This window comes from Carassius auratus, unplaced genomic scaffold (genome assembly GCF_003368295.1).
Source record: "Carassius auratus strain Wakin unplaced genomic scaffold, ASM336829v1 scaf_tig00215628, whole genome shotgun sequence".
NCBI lineage: Eukaryota > Metazoa > Chordata > Actinopteri > Cypriniformes > Cyprinidae > Carassius > Carassius auratus.
The window spans coordinates 36,118-56,883 of NW_020528169.1; the positions used below are offsets into that span (position 1 = coordinate 36,118).

At 38.8% G+C, this 20,766-nt stretch overlaps 1 protein-coding gene across 1 annotated transcript; it reads right to left on the reverse strand.

Annotated features, from left to right (window-relative positions):
* Positions 1 to 8,042: 8,042 nt before the first annotated feature.
* On the reverse strand, positions 8,043 to 11,541 carry LOC113095118 (reticulon-4 receptor-like 2). The gene is made up of 3 exons (XM_026260732.1): positions 11,324 to 11,541; positions 10,378 to 10,604; positions 8,043 to 10,182 (listed from the first exon to the last, which is right to left on the reverse strand). The coding sequence occupies exons 1-3, from the start codon at positions 11,379 to 11,381 to the stop codon at positions 9,079 to 9,081; spliced, it is 1,389 nt and encodes a 462-aa protein (XP_026116517.1). The 5' UTR covers positions 11,382 to 11,541; the 3' UTR covers positions 8,043 to 9,078.
* Between the last annotated feature and the right edge of the window lie 9,225 nt (positions 11,542 to 20,766).

Sequence of the window (20,766 nt, forward strand, 5' to 3'; positions counted from 1 at the left end):
ATGGATTAAAAACAGACAATGCATCCCCACTGGCCTAATCAAGAGATTTCCAATATTACTAAAAACCACACTGAGCAGCAGAGGGAAATCTGGGTCATTGGACAAGTCTGTTGCAAACTTTCACCTCTTGAGGGCATCGGAAGCCCATGATACACTAGAAATGATTATCAGGCTCAGACAGTGAAGCAAAAGTCTTTAAAGTAAAACACTGTCAATTTCATATGCCTTTATATCCTGCTTCAAACAATTCTCATCAAATCACAGTTATCAGAAATGGGTGGTAAAATGGCTGTCTGTCGGTCTGTCGGATTGTTCTGTCTGTCTGTCGTTGTCTGACTTTTGGTCTGTCGGTCTGTCGGTAGGTCTGTCTGTCTATCTATCTGTCTGTCGGTCTCTCTGTCTGTCGTTCTGTCTGTCTGTTGGTTTGTCTGTCTGTCTGTCTGTCTGTCTGTCTGCTGGTCGGTCTGTCTCTCTGTCTGTCGGTCGGTCTGCCGATCTGTATCTCTGTCTGTCAGTCTGTCTGTCGGTGTGTATGTTGGTCTGTCTGTCTGTCTGTCTGTCTGTCTGCCGATCTGTCTCTCTGTCTGTCTGTCTCTCTGTCTGTCTGTCTGTCTGTCTGCCAGTCTGTCTGTCTGTCTGTCTGTCGGTCTGCCGATCTGTCTGTCTGTCTGTCTGTCGGTCTGCTGATCTGTCTGTCTGTCTGTCGGTCTGTCATTCTGTCTGTCTGCCGATCTGTCTGTCTGTCTGTTGGTCTGCCTGTCTGCCTGTCTGTCTCTCTGTCTGTCTGTCTGTCTCTCTGTCTGTCTGTCTGTCTGTCTGTGTTTGTGTAGGATGGAGAGATTTGATACTTTAATAGAGCACAGGCTGTTCAGCAGATGAATGGAGAGAGGCAGCGGATGACTCATTATTGTCGGCCATCTTGAGAGGGATGATAGGGGATCCGTGAGTGTCCCAGGGCACAACTCTGCATCTGTCCTAGGTTATTTTTGATTCACTGAGATCCTTCTACGCACTGCCTAGACAAGCACGAGCAAAAATAGGCTAGTGAAAAGAGGCGGGAAGTGGAACAAAGAGCCAAAGAGTTTGAAGAGGAGAGATGGGTGGAGAAGGAGAAGAGGCAGGAGTTTAAACAAAAGAGAACAGGATGACGAAAACAGCAGCAGGGATGATGCAGAGAAAGACAGTGTGCGTGAAGTAAAAGATGAGGGATTGAAAATTGAAAAGACTTGAAAGGGAACACAGGAAGGAAGCATAAATTTGGTCATAGACATATGATTGATTAAATATTTTCTGAATACATATTTCTATTGTACATCTAGATAAAATCTTTGTTGAGTAATTATATTTGCTACGTCAGGCACTCAAATAGTATGATATAGGACAATATGGAACTAATATACGAGGAGGGAAAAAACACCCTGATTTTATTCTGCAGTCCAAATTATTCAGAGGAAAATTAGCAACTTTCTGATATTTATATGAACAAAAGATAAGATGAAATTCTGATAGCTTGTCCGAGATGTTTATAACATTATATCAGATTACTTATATAAAATGTATATAAATACTTAGTAAGATGTTTAAATGCTTAATGTTCTGATCAAACCTGTAGTTTTTATTGTGGGGCAAAACATATAATGCCATATATTACATAACATATAATGTAATATAGCGATGACTTCGAAATGTACAAGTAAACATTTCTCAAAAGTCTGATATATCATATTTGATACTTGCATTTGAACATGTTTGTTCCAACAAGTTCTGTGTGGAGTCACTTCAGTCCAGTAAGTGCTTATTTTGAATTATTATTGCTAAGAACATTTTTACGTTTACTTTATAAAAATCAGTAAAGATATATTTTCAAAAAGACAAGTACCACAACCTGAAGGTGGACATAGAGTGATATTTGTACTATAAAAATATTCACATAATCAGACAGTCACAGCTAAACAGCAGAATATTCTACAATTTAAGTGATTACATCTTAATAATACTTTTTGTTTTCATGTTTGTATTCATTGTTTGCTTCTTGCATAACGAGCCATATCACGCAGTGTTTTCAATAGATGGTTTCAATTCAATTAAATTCAAGTTTATTTGTATAGCGCTTTTTACGATACAAATTATTACAAAGCAACTTTACAGAAAATTAAGTTACTACCATATTTAGTAGTAGCTTATAAGTGGTGACTGTCAGTTTGAAACAATTCATAGCACTTTTTTTATAATAAAACTACCTTAATCAATATTCTAATAATTTTTAAGATGGAAATAGTATTACAGGCCAATGTTATGCTGAGTCAGTGATGTATAGCTTCTTAATACTGCATATGATATTGAACGTTATTAATTCTCTCAAACTTTGGACATAGCACAAAAGTGCAAAATAAGTAAGTCTGTCACTATAGCTTCATCAAAGTGAGCTCTGAACATTCAAAGCTGGGCAGATATTCATGGTGTTCCTAAACTGGATCTAGAACCAAAAGATTGAGTATGGAAAAAATAATGACGGATAATTTATTCATCTATGTCGTCACCAAATGTCTGGCAAAAATGTATTAATAGTGTAGTGTGGGTCGACAGGGGGAAAAACTGAAATAGTCCTCACAAGACTTACATCTTCACAAGACTCACCTGATGTGAGTGTGTGACAAAAATATTAAGAAGAAAAACAACGCTAAACTTTAAGAATCACTGTCAGTTTTCTGAAACCACTATTTACACATCTTTAGAAGTCAGGCTCAGACTGGTATATGCAAATTATCCAGTCCAGCCTCTGGAATTATGGGATTTCCAGTGGGAGACAGTGAGGAAACAAATAGGTAATTGACAAATCACATGGGCATAGTTTTTATTTATTTTTTATGTCATTTGCCATAAGTGATGAATTTATATGATGTCATGTCTAGTTAAAAATAGTTCAGCTTTGAAAAAAACAATGTCTGGAGACCGTCTCCTCTTTGTTCTGCTCTGTCTAGCTGTTTTGAATGCAATGCAAGAAAACCTCCTGCATTAATGGCCCCTTAGAGATGACAGTGTTCATCTCATCTCTGCTGTTAGATCCAATTTGGATACTGATTTGGTCATCATACAAGCAAATGTGTGATCTAGCTCTGCAGAAATAAGTGTAAACAGATGGCACTGGGGGTTTTCAAAAGCCTAGTCAGTGACACTCCGGTGTATTCACCTTTTGTGGCAGCTGTCTTGGTGCATCACCTTGGCGCATCCTTTGTAGCCTGCATTTCACATAACAATTCACACATGATAAGCTGCTGCAGCTTGACATGTCATGTCACCTACCCAAAAATATCACGTGCATAAAACCAAATGTATTAAAAAATTACAGATGATGAAGTTGCAACCATGTTTTGGTCATTCTCAGACTGTCTTACATGCCTTCACAAAAAAAGACATCCACTTTAAAAGATGTCTTTCTTAAAGATCTACTCTAAAAGACACCCTAATAGATAATATGTGACCCTGGAGCACAAAACTATTCTTAGGTCGATGTGGAATATTTTTAGCAATCGCCAAAAAAACACTGAATGGGTAAAAATGATAAATGTTTCTTTCATGCCAAAAATCATTAGCACATTAAGTAAAGATCATGTTCCATGAAGATTTCCTACTGTAACTATATCAAAACTTAATTTTTGATTAGTAATATGCATTGATAAAACTTCATTTGGACAACTTTAAAAGTGATTTTCTCAGTATTTAGATTTTTTTGCAACCTCAGATTCAAGATATTCAAATAGTTGTATCTCGGGCCAAATGTTGTCCTATCCTAACAAACCATACATCAATGGAAAGCTTATTTATTCAAAAACAGTATGCATAATATAGAGAGGTCAGACTGGAATTCTAAGTGAGTGTTTCCCCAACTTTGGTCACTTTTATGACAGTTTTGCTGCTGAAAGTATTTTTATTTATTTTTTAATAGCTGGTGTACTTGGTTTCCAATGAGAAAAAAATTGTCAGAGCATGTTTGCAAAAATAAATAAATAAATAAATAAATAAAGAATAAATATAAACAATGGAACAGAGCAGAATCTGAAATATCAAGGTAAATAGAGAATATGTTTTTTTAGGCCATTTAATCAACCTGTATTTGTGTTAAATTATGCAAGAAGTGCAAAACCTATTATTTGATTAAATGTGTTTGAAATACTTAAAATGAAATGCTAGCATGTTAAAACAAAGGAGTCTGTCATTTTCTTCCAAAAATAAAAAAAAGTAATTTCCTCCACCATCATTTCGACAACTGAAATAATGATGGAATCCTTCTTCGATTGCGTTCATTTTGCTACTGGATTTTGCTAATTAGACAAAGTAATAAACTAGTGTGAAAAGTGCTATTTATGTTTAAGTCCTGTAGGTAGCTACCAAAAAAGATGTTCCTTGTAACTAAATTTTACTTATTTCATTGGAGTGTATTTTTGACATTATTTTCACGTTGAAGGTGAGAAACAGAATATCAGGTGTAGAATGGGATAGAATTTTCTGAAAAGAACACATTTCTTGGTTCTAATCCCTAAAGCCCACTCTTACACCTACCCCGAGCTTAAACATACTGCTGCAGATGTCTTGCTTTTTCACAGCCAGTTAGGTGCTGAACACATAAGAAGATATTTTGAAGAATGTTGGTAACCAAACAACCATTGACTTCCACAGTATGGAAAAAATAATTATACTATGGAAGTCAATGGGTACCAGCAACTGTTTGGTAACCAACATTCTTCAAAACAACTTGTTTTGTACTCAAAAAAAAAACAAAAAAATAAAATAAAATAAAAAACACACACATAGAGGTTTGAAGCAACTTTAGATTGAGTAAAAGCTATTCCCCCTAACTGACAGCTGTAATTTGTCTTGTATGAGTACAGTGAAGAGGGTTGTTTAGGATTAAGATCTTTGCTTCAAGTTGACATGAAAACAGTGTCATCAGACAGTTAAGTTACAGGTATATGTGTAAGATTGCAACTCAGGCAGTGGAGACACGTGAAGCCTCCACGGTCCACTGATGAGAGCGATGACGCACTCCATTTGAAAACCGTCTGCCTCACTGCGGGAAGAGTGCAGCTCTCTGCGAATGTGTGATTAGGGCTAAATGAGTGTGTATGTGTGCACCCGCGCAAGTGTGCGACTTTGCATACGCAATTCATAAACTCTCCCAATGTCTGTGGCGCCGGAATCTGCCAAGAATGTGACTCAAATATTTCACATCTCCTCTCACTCCTCTCTGCATTTTATTCACCGTTTCACACACTATTTCAGCCCTGCCGATGTCTCTTGCAGTCTGTCTTTCTCTCTCTCCGTCTCCCTTTTGGTTCTCTTTCAAGTTTCAACGTCAGCCACTGTCTCCTCCATTTACGCAGAGCAGTAGGTTTTACATTTCTCTCCTTACACTTTGAAAACACATCAAAACACATGAGATAAAAAAAAAAACCTGTCAGTGTGTTTACGAGAAGAATAGGAGTTGACGCATCAAATTAGCACCCCCGCCACTTTTTATTTTCCTCAAGCAACGGATAGCCAGGCTAGTAATCATTAAGAAGGACATCATTAAATTCTGGGCCTCCAATACAAATCAATCCCTGGGTTCATTACTCAACAGCACTGGGCTCAGAACACCTATAATTAAGCCCAAAAAAGGGAGAAAAGAGGAGAGAGTCAAGAAAAATGAGTGATAGGAAGAAAACGGTGACATGCTCATGTCAAGAAGAGCTGGAGAAAGTGAAGAACCCAAGGGAGTGAATTGGAAAATGAGGGAGAGGAAGGTGAGGTGAGAGAGGAGCTGATGACGACAAACCGAGCGGAAAGACCGAAAGAAGACAGAGTGTGAAAAAAACTGAATATGGAACAAAGAATGAGAGCTTTGAGCTGTGCACAACTGCACGCTAGACAGAGATGTGGGAATTTATTTAAAATCATTGCTAATTTATACTGAATGAAACTCCAGCAGCAGCTAGAAATGAGAAATTTGTGCTTAGACGTTTTGTAATAATGTTTCATAGAGAGAAAATGCAATTTCAGATCACAGAAGTTTGCATGTAAAATGAACTGAACAACACCAAAGGGGCATCCATGTGTATGTGTCGATATGTACCAGTTACTGTATTTATTTGACATTTCTTTTCATGGGGGCGATTACCGACACTTCCAAACTCTTGCTGTGATGAGCAACTTCCGGTAAACTCACTCGCACACATGCACACACAAATAAAAAAACAAGTCGTTGCCTCCCATTTCTTTCTTTCTCACACATATCCCCCATTCATGTGAGTCAGTGACTCATTCTTCATCTAATATTCAGCGATACTGACGTGGTCGCCACCCCTCGATTGCCAGCCAACTCATTGTGTCTCATTGTTGAATAGCGTGGCCGACAGCCAATAGGCACGCAGATTGTGGGTGGGATGATGAAGAACTATTTGCGCAACTGTACTCCATCCAATGGGGGCATCGCGATGCAGATGTCTTCCATTCAAAGGCCTGATTCAGAAAATAGCCTCATGCATCAAATCGGCCATACACAGTTTACTCAGTTGGTTGATTAGTTGAGCAATAGAGTAGTTGTAGTCTACAAAATCATCACTGAAATCTTTAATCCACAATCAGTGCAAGTTGTAACACAGACAGGCTGACGATTGAGTATTGGATGGAAGATGAAACAGCCTGTTGGCAGTAGTTTTCATGGTAGATTTACAGTGGAATTGAGAGAAAAGGCACTTGAGCCTCTCACCGGGTCTCACACGTATTTGTGTGTGTGTGTATGTATGCGTACACGTTTGTGTTAAGCACAGCCTGCCTTTGCACATGGTGGGAGACTGAAGCAAACTCTGCATCTTGCTGCTCTTTCAGTGAGAGCCATCTGCTAAAGACAGAAAGACAGAAAGAAAAGAAGCTTTCTGAATCTGAATTAACAATAACCATTCAATACCACAGCAGGAGTGCTTTGTGAATACCTTATCCAATAACATCATCTTTTTTGTCAGCCTCAGGGGTGCGCTTACTCGCACACACGTCTTGCATACTCTGCAACTCTGAAGTGAAGCTCTGAATGGCGGCCAGAGCGTTGCATGGTAACTGCATGCTATAGTGAATGATGTTGCCTTCAAAGAACTTTGCAAGCGGTGAGGAGTAGAGTGTGTGTGTGTATGTGTGTGTTTCTGTCTATTTGTCTGTCTGTCTGTATGTGTCAAGGGAGGTCAGACTGAGGGATGCGAGGGAGAGAAGGCACATGCAAGATTCTGCTGTAGAGTCATGGCCGCTGGATAAAGATATAAAGAAAGTACGCCCACACCAGAGATGTTTCATATTCACAGATAAGCATTTATTCGTTTGTCATGCTTTCTGTCCAACACTTTGTGTTGTAGTGAAAAGATTGAACAGCTCATTCTTTCACATTCTTACGTTCGATTGCACATGATGCATACATTCTGGGTAAAAAGGTATAACTAATGCTTTGGTCATCTATGAGCAACCTCACAAACATGGTCACTCGAGAGCACCTTAAGGCAGTTTGACCTTACCCGTTCGGCTGATATACATTCACACATTATACAAACATTGTAAGACATAACTGTGTCATGGTAACATTCGAGGGACAAAAAGATCAGTATTGTTTGTCTCAGGGTATACAGGATATTGCTGGAATTAACAGTAGATCTTTATCTATTGTATTAAGGAACTATAGATTGCATTTCTCTTTATCAGCATGTCCATCCTTTATCATCTATCTATTCGCCTCTACTGCCCACATCCACCTCTGCTTTCCATGCATTTTTCCTCACACATTCATGTCCAATGTTAGACATTAATCTGAATGTCGACCAATATGTCACTAAGCACATTTTTTGGATTCAGTCCTAGTTTTTAGCACTTTGCCAATTTTTTTTTTTCTGACTATAGCTGCAAGCTGTGGCCTGGTTGGATTTAAAATTGATACTTTAAATGAGAAAGGATGTAATTTGCTGGAATATTCAGATACAATCAGTTGCATTTTGAATTTGAAAGGAAGAATAAACAAAGGGAAGTCTTGGAACAATGTAGGTAGTGTATTTTACAGTAAGAACATATTAACAGTATTTTGAAAGACATACAGTAAAAAAGGACATTCACACTCAGATTGATCTTTCCATGCACTGACCAAATGATATCACAGACGTTACTCACAGTGACATTCTTGGCCATTCAGAACAGTGACAAGCATAAGGCCTTTCATAGCATTATTTACAGCTCCCTCTGCCAAGATGTCATATTTACACAAGTGATAATTGCTGTCATATCTGGTGGGTGATGTAATCAATTCTTTCGCCTTTTCTTGTGCGTGCTCTCTGTCTCTTCTGCGTGTGCTTTCGCGCTCTCCGTGCATCTTAAATTATGGTTGTATTGCAACACTTTCAAACTCATCACTCCATTGTGCTTTCTCTATCTTGCTTCGCTGCTGCACGCCATTCCTTTTGTGCTTTTCAAGCCCTGAATGATTTTGAGACCCTTCTGTTATAATAGACGAAGTATTACATTCGATCGCTGCTTCCAAAGGGAATCAAAAGATTTGCTCATTTTGCTATTGTTACCAACTAACTACTGAAATAATGGAGCTGTGGCGTTGTTGGAAATAGTGACATCACAAGCTATAATTACAACTATCATAGAAGCACTTAGAGTGGCTGAAAAGTCTAAAAGTATACAAATATTGTACGTAAACCTAAGATGGAAATTTCTATCCTCTGTCTGCACTGACTGTGACAGAGACGGCTTAGAATACACTTGTCCTCAAAAAAAGAAGGACCGAGTATCTGCTTAACTTAACCAAGCCCTCTGAACAGCTTTCATTACTTTCCATTAAGGGCCTGTACCGCCCAACGTTCCCTGTTTACCCACTGTATCCTAAATCAGTCTAGTGCCCTCTAGATACTAGGAACTAGAGGCTCGAACTGAACAGAACAGAGATACAGGTGAGGCTGATAGTAAACAGGAATCAAGGCATTCAAGAGTTAAATTGAGCAAACAGGGTTTTCCCTCCTCCAGAGAGGAGAAAAAATGAGGGGGAAGAGGGTTCTTCTTGAGTTAAACAGATTCAGCCAAAAAGGAAGATGGATGCAGACAGTCAAGACAGACATGGAGAGTAGCAAGAGAACAGAAGATGCAGGAGCGAGAAGTAGAGGAAGATGGTGGCAGAGAGTCAAATTCGGGAGGGCACTCAAGCTCAAAGCAGCGCAAAGAGGTGATGCCCGCATCTTCATTGCCATAGTTGGCCCAATACTCTTCTGGGTCAAGCTTGGGAAGAAGAGCCTCTTCCTCCCCAAGCTCATATTTTGTGGATGTAGATGTGATTGAGGGATGCTGGGACTTGAAGGGGTACGCCTTGGTCTCGGAGGTCTTCTCAAAGATGCCCTTTGAAGTGCTGACGGGCTTGTGCTTGGAGAACCACCAGCGGGTCTTGGTGCTGAAGGTGGTGGTGGTGGTGCCAGAGAGGGAGCTGGGGTCGGGAAGAGGGCACAGAGCGAAGTCCATCTCCCTCAGAAAGCGCAGGTCCTGTCCACGACGAGAAGCTGGGGAGGCACACAGAACATCGGAGCTGGACACACGGACGCCTCTGAAGAAATCCCACAGGGGACGAGCCTCGCAGCCGCAGGCCCAGGGGTTGTTGTTCAGCCGCAGGAACTCGATGGAGGAGATGTCACGCATGGCCTGACCGGGCAGCTCTGCTAGGGAGTTGTTGAAGAGGAAGAGCATGGTCAGCCGGCCCAGATCGCGGAAAGCGCGGCGGTTGACCTGACGGACCCTGTTGTCGTGCAGCAGCAGACGGTCGAGGTTGACCAGGCCACGGAACACGTTCTCGGACAGAGTGCGGATGCGGTTGCCGTGCAGGAAGAGCTGGCTGAGGTTGATCAGGTCAGAGAAGAGATCGTCCTGGATGAAGTGGAGCTGGTTCTCCTGCAGGTAGAGGAACTGCAGGCTGTAGAGCTTGTGGAAAATGTCATGGGGAAGGGCAGCAAGCCGGCAGCGGTGCATGTGGAGGCTCTGGAGCTTCTCCAGGCCCCGGAAAGCTCCACCCTCAAGACGGTGCAGGTGAGGGTTGTCGCCCAGATCGAGCTCCTCCAGATCGCGCAGCTCGCTGAAGGCACCAGCCTCAATCCAGGTGATGTTGTTAGAGAAGAGCCACAAAACCTGGTATGTGATGAATTGATGGACGGAAAGGAAAGGAAGAGGGAGAGGGAGGGAGACGTAATGAGGCGAAGGTATTGAGAAGAAATACAAAATTAGTAAATATCTCATAAATGTACTCTCAAATGTATATTCACAAATGTAAATATTAAATGTTCTATTCTGTCGCACACCAAGAGCCTACATACGCTTCCTTACCTGTGTTCCAAAAGCAAAAGACCCCACTCTCAGTTCAGTTATGCGGTTGTTCTGCAGAAAAACGCGCTGGGATTCGTAGGGCATGCCGTGGGGCACAATGGTGAAGTTCTGCGCTTGGCAGCTTACTGTCATGGGGGTCGGGTAACACACGCACCGGTGAGGGCAGTTCTGCGCAGGAACGGGTTTTACCACGACCAGCCAGACAACCAGCCAGAGCGAGAGCGCGCCTGATGGAAAGAGAAGAGCGCGTCACATCACAAAGTCTTTGTAGCTAAAGCACAAGTTTCCATTTTGGAGAGCTCTCTAAAATGTTCTGTAAGTCTCATCTTATCTTTTGCATTAATTAATGTTAATAAAAGGATTTGATTTTGAAAAATTCAAGGATCTCGGAACGAATTAGCCTACTACAAATGCACTGTTATGTTTTACACATTATGTTAACATAGGCTATTGGTTCCATCCATTTACGTTGTGACAATAATTTCTCTCATTCAGAACTTTTCGTTATTTCAGTTCTTAAGTAAATCATTTTAGAGTGTTCTAAAAAAGCGTGTTTTGTTGTATCTTTAATTTTACTGACAGACTTTACAGCCTACCGCTCCGATTATTATTCTCTTGATCTCTTTGAATATAAATGCAATTCCAAATGTAACGTTCAACTTTTAAATATATGCGTACATTTGCTAAGACTTGTTTGAATAAAGTCATAATTCAAAGAACTAAAGCATTCATGCAAAACATTTTACGCATCAAGCACAAAATATATATTCTAACCATGCTGCGTAAAACCAAGCATTTTCGAAAGACAGCTTGGTCATATTCTAAATCCTAAAATAATTGATGAATACATGCATTCATTTCCATTACTTAGATATAGAATGCTTGAATTCCGGATTTCAAAAGCATATTCACTATAAAGATGAACAGAGAAGAAGCAGAAACTTACTCTTAAAGTTGTGCGCAATGGAGCTGCGTTGGCTCCGCGTAAAAGTTGATGTTTCCATTCCGAACCAAAGTCGAGAGCGAGTTAGCCTAAGGAGTTTAGAGACTGATTCCTTGCTATCTCCGCTGATGCTCTGGTTCCCGAGTCGGAGCGACTGAGAGAGTGCCGAATGATGGGTCCTGGGCCCAATTTATACCCGAGCGCAGCGCGCGCCTACGGCTGTGGGCACCATGGAATCTCTCCTACGTCACTAGTCGGGTCAAGCCCAAGCGAGGGTGGCAAACGGAAAAGGCGGTGCGGAGAGAGGAGGGGAGGGCTCTAACGCACCAGTTTGGACAGAGGGAAGTTGGACGTCTTAGCTCACAGTTACGATTGTGGAGACGTAGTTGGAAAGGGCGGGGGAGCGCAGGCACGGTGCCCGGTAATGACTGAGCTGAGAGCATGCGAGGAGGATCGCACGAGGCACATGAAAGAGGCACACAGCTCGTTTCTTGGCTTTGCTTATGCGTCCCTTCGGATTAGCTTGTCCTCCGCATTATTAATGAGATGCCTGAATGAAACAAACGCATTGTTTGAAGTGGAGCCTTTATGCTCTGGAGACACAAGTCATGACTTCAAATATAGAAATATAAAGCTATAAGCCTGAGATAATCGTTAAGGGAATTGGTAACGGATGACTAAAGAATGCAATTACTGTCACTTACTGCTGAAAGGAAAGACAAACCAATACCAAATTTGGTCTCAGCATCTCCTATTTGGGCATCTTCCTGGAATCTGCTAAAACATAAACCACTTTCCTTTTGTGTATCGCCTTTAGGTACTCCAAAGCTTTTTGCATTATAGGTATATGCTGCATTCACAACACTAGTTCATACACAGAATCATTAAAACCAATAGTAATATATTTTGTGACAATTGTATTGATTTTAAAGTGTATATGTGACAAGTGCTGCTTATGGTCATACAGCACCATTTCTGTAAGGAATAATGTAAAGCCAGTTATTTATTAACGAATAATAAAGCCAGGAAAGTAGATCAGGACTGACACAAAAATAAACAAATAGATGGACTTGAAATATTGATTTTACTTGAAATGATTTTATTATGTATGTGAAAAGAGTGTATCCAGGAAAACAGAACTCAATCAATCATTGATCATTGTCTTATTAGTTTCCTTGTAGAGACTATGAAGAGACCAAACAGAAGCACAGCTATTAAGGAAACATAGGATTTCAGTGTGAGTGGTCAGTTACACACCGCTGCCCTGGTCAGTGGCGTCACTGACCAATCAGAATCTAGCATTCCGGAGATCCTCGTAATAAACAGACAGACAAACCGAAAGACAACAGTAGACCCGAGGATGTCCATGTTGTTATTTAACACCTCCTCCATTCGCTCATGTTCTGGACACCTCTTTCTTTTCTTCCCTCCCTCTCCACCTCCACAAAAACTCAAGATGACTGAACGAACAGGCTTTCCCCGCTCCACCTACACCTACCAGCTGGGAGTGTGAGTGTGTGTGTGAGGGTTTTCATGTCTCGTGTATATTTCCCTATCACCAACAGTCAGCCGAGTGAATGCCATGACTGACAGCTTCTGGGTCGTGGGACAATTGTGTATGAAAACGAATTACCGGGCAACAACAAAAAGACTCTGACGGGGGAAGAGGAAGTACAAAGTATGGTTGGAAAGGAGGAGTTTATGGAATTAAAGACAAGGCAAAGAAGCGACACATGACTCATAGATAGTGGAACGAGAGGGATATGGGACAGCACTTGTAAGGCTTGATTAGTGTGCGGGCCAGCAGCCTAATGCATTAAAGCTGTATCCCTGTAGTGTTCCAAGAGTGGCTTTGTAGTGCCCTAAGGGAGTGCTCTCCAGTGGCAGCCCACATATAATGACAGATTTGCTTTGCCCTGTTGCATAGAGATAGCAGAATAAAATCAGCTCTGATAACTTTAGAGTCCTGCGTCATGAACCTCATTAGTTTGCTGTGCGTCGGAGAAATAATATAGGGCGGAGGCGAGGTTTTGAGGAGTCTGACCCCCAAATTTATGGGAAATTTTACCCCAAAGTGAAAATGATGACATCATTACTCACTCTGATGTTGTTTTAAAGCTGCATGACTGTGAAACACAAAAGAAGATATTTAGAAAAATGAGTAAATGATGACTTTGTTTACACATTCTTGTAATTTGTAATTTACTTTAAAGGGTTTAAATGAGTCAGATACAACTACTTTATAGGAGTCAATTAAAGAGGTTTTGAAAAAGTACATTTATAAACTGAAAAATTAAATGAAGTGTAAAATAAAAAAAATTTGCTTTGACATGAATTTTTTTTATTATTTTTTTCACATGCTTCTCCCTGGTGACATCTCCAGTCATTTAGTCTTCTTAAACTCCACCCCTTTCTAACTATCAGCTGCAAACTTGCATTCTGCTTTCATCCAATGAAGAAGTTCTTTTCTTTTTCAATAATCTGTTTCACCCAGATGTACGTCACAATATGAAAGAAAAGATCTGTCACTATTTCTGTTTCATCACAGATTTAATTTACCAGCACCTCAGCATTAAATAAATTTCTGTGTTAATCAAACAAAAAAAAAAAGACACATTCAGGAATAAAACATAACTGGGGGACAGTTTATTCCTTTCCAAACACAGACTATCCATTTAGGTTATCTCTTAGACCCAAATTGTATTTTGGCAGCTCATTTTTCTCTAGACACAGTGAGCTGCCAAAATACAATTTGGATGTGAGAGACTAACATAAACGGATCATGGCCTGAAATGAACTATAGAAAATATATTTTTAGAGTCATCTTTTGTACACTTGAAATAGAATAGAATATATGAATACATATATATATATTATTTCTCTCTCTCTCTCTCTCTCTCTCTCTCTCTCTCTCTCTCTCTCTCTCTCTCTTTCTCTCTTTTTCTCTCTCTCTCTCTCTCTCTATATATATATGTTATAACTCTATATAGTTTATATATTTTTTTATTCATTTATTGCTTTTAGTTTATTTAGTTTGTTATTTTAGTACCCTAAGTTAACAAAAATGAGAAATGATGCCTTGGCATCTATCCTAAATAAGTTTAAGTTTTTAATTATTTAATTTAATTATTTAATTTCAGTATCTTTTTTTTCAGGTGGTGCATTTTTACGGTTTTAGTTTAATGTACTATTGAGGGTAGCTATCTTTGTTGTTTATATTATATAAGTGAAGGTGCAGTGAGAAATGTTGTGCATACGTACGTACAGTGCTACATTACAGATACTGAGGCTGTCGCTGTTCACTTCCTGTGTGCTGTAATTCCCTTAGCTCTGCTTGTCTGGATACAAGAATAGTTACAACAAAGCCCAGAGCGCTGTAATCAGGATTCAGAAGAATCTAATGATGCAGAACCACAATCAAATGTTTAAAACCCCTGTGGTACCTTCACAGCCCACCTTTACTCTCTGTCTCTCTTTCTCTATGTCTCATGCTCATTACTTCTTCCTTCTTAAGCTCTTTATGTCTTGTTTATTATCAATGTTTTGCGTTGATTAGGATCATCATGTATACATTCACATATTTGAATTTGTGTAAAATTCTGAGGTGGTAATGTCAGGATCCTTTCATGTTAATAAAAACTGTCATCACACCTACACCTATCAATTGATTTCATAATTATTTATGAATATTTATAGTCTGTTGGTGTAAATAACTTCTAAACATGCTATCCATTTGAGAATGTGTACAGCAGCAAGTATAACATATGGATTATGTTTCTATTAGACGTGTCTTATATGACTCTTCTGTAACTGTCTCTGTTATATGTCTGTTGTAGCCGTTTGCTTTGATTATTCTCATTAGATGAAATCCATCTTAGACGCATTCGCCGGGCTTCACAAAGCAAAGTGTCCACTAGAGATTTGGCAGAAAATTGGTGCTGCGGTTGACTAGAAGCGTTCTTGTTGGCTCAAGTGGCTCATCTTGAAGACTGGGAAATATAATGATGTTGCCTCGACTGCACAAGAAAAAACAATCCCAGTTGGATCATAGGACTAAAATAGTGTTAGATACTGGATCAGTAAAGTCACAGAAAGACCCAAATCATATATTCGAATGCTCCTTCAATTATGGACACTTTTGACCCAGTCGAAATTAAATGTTCTCTAATAAATATTCTGTCATTCTTTTCCTCCCAATTTGTTTTGTACAAATTACATTTCCATCACCTAGTGTTTTAGACCTCAAATAAACAACTGGTTGTGTAGAGTTTGTTTACAAACTTTAATGTTGGCCTAAAAAAGCCTAGCCGTAGATAGATAGATAGATAGATGACTCAAAATGAAAATATTCTGTTCACAAGTGATATTTCCCTTGATTTTCCTTTGCTCACACATTTCATATTTCTCATACAATATTTTCTTCAAGTCTCATTTCATCATATTCTTGCTCTTCATGAGCATTGGAGGGTCCTTGGAAAACAAGTGCAAATAAAACCTTTTATTAGAAGCAAAATTCTAGGTCATATCAGACCAGTACTGAGCGACAGTCATAATAAAAATAAAATGTAATAAAAAGAATTACTATGAGTTTATATTATAATGATTTTACATGCAATAATTATACATATTTTTAAGAACATACGGAAACAAGATTTGTTTAATATGATGAAGAATCCAAAAGTTAAAATGTGTTTATTTTAATAAATTCAACCCCTGCATGTGACGTTAAAGTGCCTTTAGTTATAGAAACACTCGTTTGCATCTGGAAAGTTCTTGAGTCTAATACATCACTGACTACACAAGATTATAATTAGGGAGAGACTTCCAGTCACGCTTCAGACAAAAAGACCATGACAAGCTGTCAGACTTTTCCTGTCCTTCTTGACAGAAGCATTGTGTTTGGTAAGTCGTTGTCTTTCTTTCTCCTCTGCCTACTTACAGACCCACTTCCTCTCAGTGTTTCTCATACAGCAGTCATGCACTCTGCACTCGGCCACTATTTATTGATTTGATCCATTTCTGTAATGATGCACAAACTGAATCTACTGTAAAGTGATTTGACACTTGACACTTTAAAATCACATTACAACTGCATAAATATCAAACATTTTAAGGAAAGATAGCTTAAGCACACTTTTCCAACAATAGGTTTCACAAAAAGAAGTTTGTTGGTTTAAGATACCTCTACACTTTTGGGTCGCCACACTTAATGGAACATGTCCATTGTAACTGTGATAAACTACACTTATCCTGTTAGGACACTTACATGAATCTGAGCAGAACTGACTTCATACATCCACTAAAAATCATTAAGCAGACAGTCATAGTAATAATTTAATTACTGATAGTTGACTGTAATAAATAGTCCACTGAAGGCAAGTTGTGATGAACCCAAGTGCAGCTTTTATTCAAAGTAATCAAACAAACAAAGAAAGAAAGGCTTGACTTGACTTGACTTGACTTGACTTGACTTGACTTGACTCGACTCGACTCGACTCGACTCGACTCGACTCGACTCGACTCGACTCGGCTTGGCGACAGCAGGTTACAACATCATAACTCGACAGAAGAAAATGGCAACATGAGGGCTATTTATATCAAACAATACAGGTCACATGACTAAGACAACCAATGAGAATATGACACATGAACAAAAAGAACCAATAGCAGGATAACATGAGGGTAAACGAATCTCATGACTAGACAGGAACCACAACAAGGCAAAAATATCAAAATAAAAGACAATGAACAAGGAACAAATCCCAAAACCCACATTAACTTGGAGTTCCAGTGTTACTTGTTTTTAGTAGTAATAGTAGTAATGTCTAAACGAAACTATCAAAACAAAGCATTACCACTGTGGATGCCACTTATTGAATATTGTACGTTTTTAAAGTATCTGTAGGTGTCCAAGTAGTTTCTGAGGCCACATCAACCTGTAAAGGTACAGAATTAAGTATACAGTAAGTAGACTGTAAACCTAATGGACTGAATGTGTCACAATACAAAAATACACACAGGTTTCTTTAAGTGTGATGAGATCAACCAAGCAAAAAAAAAAAAGTGTAGTGGCGCATTCAGACGCTTTGTGTTCAAATGCCTGATGCGACTTTGATTTCATTTGAAAAGTTTTTTTTTTTCACATAGCGTACTGTGGATTGTGTCACTATTGTATGCCATGCTGTGAATAATACAATCATGAAAAGACCTCCATGTGATTCAGTGTGAATAAAGGAGGCTAGAAAGTGTTCATCTGACTCTCTCAGATCTTTGTACAGGGCGAGACGGATTATTAATTATGCATCGCGAAGTGCAAAGTGTGTCTCTGGTACACTAAGAAGCTGAACGTCACTGATGTTTTTCTAAAGCATTTCTTTTAAAGCCTGCGTCACTGTGCTGTGGTTCTCATCCTTATAATTTTATCATAATATAGCAAAATTATTTATATACTCAAGCTGTTCTATCTGAAATGCAAAACTGCTTGTGGTTTGTCTTTGTGTTTTTACTGCAATTTAATGATGTACTCAATTATTACATGCATTATAATTATAGATGTGCACTATATATATATACAGAAACATACATACATCTGTCTATACCCACACCTATATATTTATTTATAATTTTTGTATACAGAAAAGTATAAAATATTGTCTTTATAATAATATTTGATCTAAATAAATATTTAAAATTAAAATGTAATGATAATAATATTACATTTTATGTATTTTTTTTTCTGTCCTAAAAATCTTGATTAGACAGATTTGTTTTTGTTTTTTTGTTTTTGAGAGCCACTTCTACATAGGCTAAATGCACATGTACTGTAGACATCTAACTTCTCTATATTTGTAAGACTTGAACAACTTCAGACACTTTGAGCTTTTGAGATACAAACAATACAAACAGAGTATCTCCGACAATATCTCACTGAGAGTAGATGTGGGTAAACTCCTTTCTCACCAATCCATTACATCCCCATCCTTTCCTCCAGTCAGCACACTCATAATGGGCAATAGCGTGTTCTACATTAATGCAACTGAAATTCATTTGAAATGTTTCCCTGTGACTGGTCCAGTGGTCTAGGTCTTACAAGAAGTACACTAAAAGGTACGGTAATACAGATCCTAAGAATTTAGAATTATGTTGCTTACTGTAGAGGGTGTGTCATTTCCCAGTGTCTTTCTTGCAAATTACCATCTGTCCCCAAAAGGTGTAAACTCTCCATGTCTAGGACTTGATCAATGTAAATTCCAGTTGTTAATTCCTGTCTCTATTAAGATGATGTTTATCTACTTCAAGGGATAGTTCACCCAAAAAATGAGAATTACCCAATGATGTCCTACCTCTAATACAATTTAATTTAATTTTCGTACACCAAAAAGTCCACCATTGGAAGACTTTGTTGATCTCAATTAGGTGGACCTTACATATTGTATCTATCAGCATCTAACTATATCTTTATCTATAGGCACCAAAAGTGTACTTGTTTACATCCCTATCTATAGACAACTATCCATATCTACATCTACACATCTATATCTCACTATGCATTTATATATATATATAGGCACCCATATACAGTATATCTATGTCTATTTCTACATCTATATATACACCTACATCCATGCTTAGCAAACTCTTCACTTCTTGACTTCTCTTTGCAGTTGTTGCATAACCGTGACCCACATCTTTCAGTCCATTTCTCTGTTATTTTCTCACTCATCTGTTTCCTCTGTCATTAATGATACACAGTCGCATCTGCGTGTTGGCCTTCATTTTTGTCTTAATAAATCTTTCTGTTTTTCTCTCAGGCACATCCCTTCTCTCTGCCTCTCTCTCACATGTGCCTTTTGAGATTACAGTTCTTCTTAACTCTTCCTGCCTCATTCCCTCATTTTTTTCTGTTCTGTTTTTGTTTTGTGACATCCTCACTTTCCTCACCGTGCTGTTTTCCTCTCTCTAACTCCTTTTCTTTCTCACCTTCTTTTCTGCACTGACTCTTTGTCAGACTCAAAGAGAGGGATACAAGTGTTAGTTTGCTCACTGCCTTCTGTGTTTGTGATCGGAGTGTGGGCAAGTGTTCTGAAGGCAAAATGTGTAATGTTTGTGTACAGACACAGCCACAGTATAACTGACCCTCCATGTGCATTGTGGAAATGTGCTAGTGTGATGCTCAGCTTGAACCGTACACGTGTCTCTCTATGAATGTGACAATGTGACCATATTTTTTATACAACAGTTTGTTCCAGTCCTCTGATTTGATTGGCCAAGCCATTTTCTAAGATTCAAATCAGAGACCTATAATGTGGAGGAGGCGGACCACACACATAGAAAAATGATAGGAAAACTCGAAAATGCCATGATTTTAGCTAAACTAGCTAGATTGCTTTGGCTGCAGTTATTAGCTAAATATTGCTACATGAGCTTAGCCTTTGGCTTTTGACATTTTTTAAGTATCTATCTATGACTATTTAGTTTGGAGATGTACAAGGTGTTTCAACAAAAAGTCTGGCAGTTGGCATAAAAGGGATTTGCTAGTTTGCTAGTCTTTCACTGTCCTGTCGTTTTGCCCAGGGAAATGAATTAATCAGAATTTCAGTGTTTTTGCATTGTCTTGCTTCAAGACAACATGCAAACTTGATACTTTGGCTTATTTTGGAACTATTTGCGTTGATGGGTGAAAAAATTCAAAATATCCCACCAAATTTGATCTGAAATTATAGGTACTTGATATTAACTTGTGGTTTCTTTGACTGTTGTATACGGCTGTGTCTGAAAGCTGTGTTCAGAGGCAGCACATGCAGGTAGGAAAGTAGCAAAGCAAATCCAAATCCAATGATCATATCAAATTCTGTGCCCTGAGATACTTTCTTCTGATTCATTTTTGAAGGCAGCATAGATGGTAGTCCTAGCTGTCCATGATATCCACTTGCCTGTTCAATTCAATGACAGTCAAACTAAAACAATGGCATCTAAATGTTGCAGCTGCCATTCAGTTTGCTTAGGTTTTTGCCAGTTTTTTTCAACTTAAACTTAATTTCTTGCAAGAAATCAATATAGAGAATGATGCTTCTCCACAAATTTGAATGTTGAGGAAAAGTTCATTTATTTGAGCAATTGCACTGAATTTATTTTAATATGTGAGTTTCACAATTTAAGTTGAATTACTGAAATAAATCAACTTTTCCTCGACATTTTAATTTATTGAGAGGCACCTGTAGTGGTTTTACAATATTTGCTTGAAGATGACCAAAGTTCTCTCTGTTTAATTATAGATCATTATACAGTGATGGTGTCTCAGAAGCCTTTCCGAAATCAGTTTCAGAAGGTACTTTCAAGTTCAAACACTGTCTGAGAAGTCACTGGCTGAAGGCTGTGACAATCCAAGTCGACGGTCGGCTGTCGGCCAGTGTCTGTCGACTCTGCTTTTGTGGTGAATTGGTTTT

What these genes read in the sequence shown, in the direction of transcription:
- LOC113095118 (XM_026260732.1), bottom strand. Translation starts at nt 11,381, where the DNA reads ATGGAAACATCAACTTTTACGCGGAGCCAACGCAGCTCCATTGCGCAC. An exon ending in CATTGCGCACAACTTTAAGA is followed by an intron (nt 10,605 to 11,323) that starts GTAAGTTTCTGC and finishes TCTTTCCATCAG; the next exon opens with GCGCGCTCTCGCTCTGGCTG. An exon ending in CTTTTGCTTTTGGAACACAG is followed by an intron (nt 10,183 to 10,377) that starts GTAAGGAAGCGT and finishes ATCACATACCAG; the next exon opens with GTTTTGTGGCTCTTCTCTAA.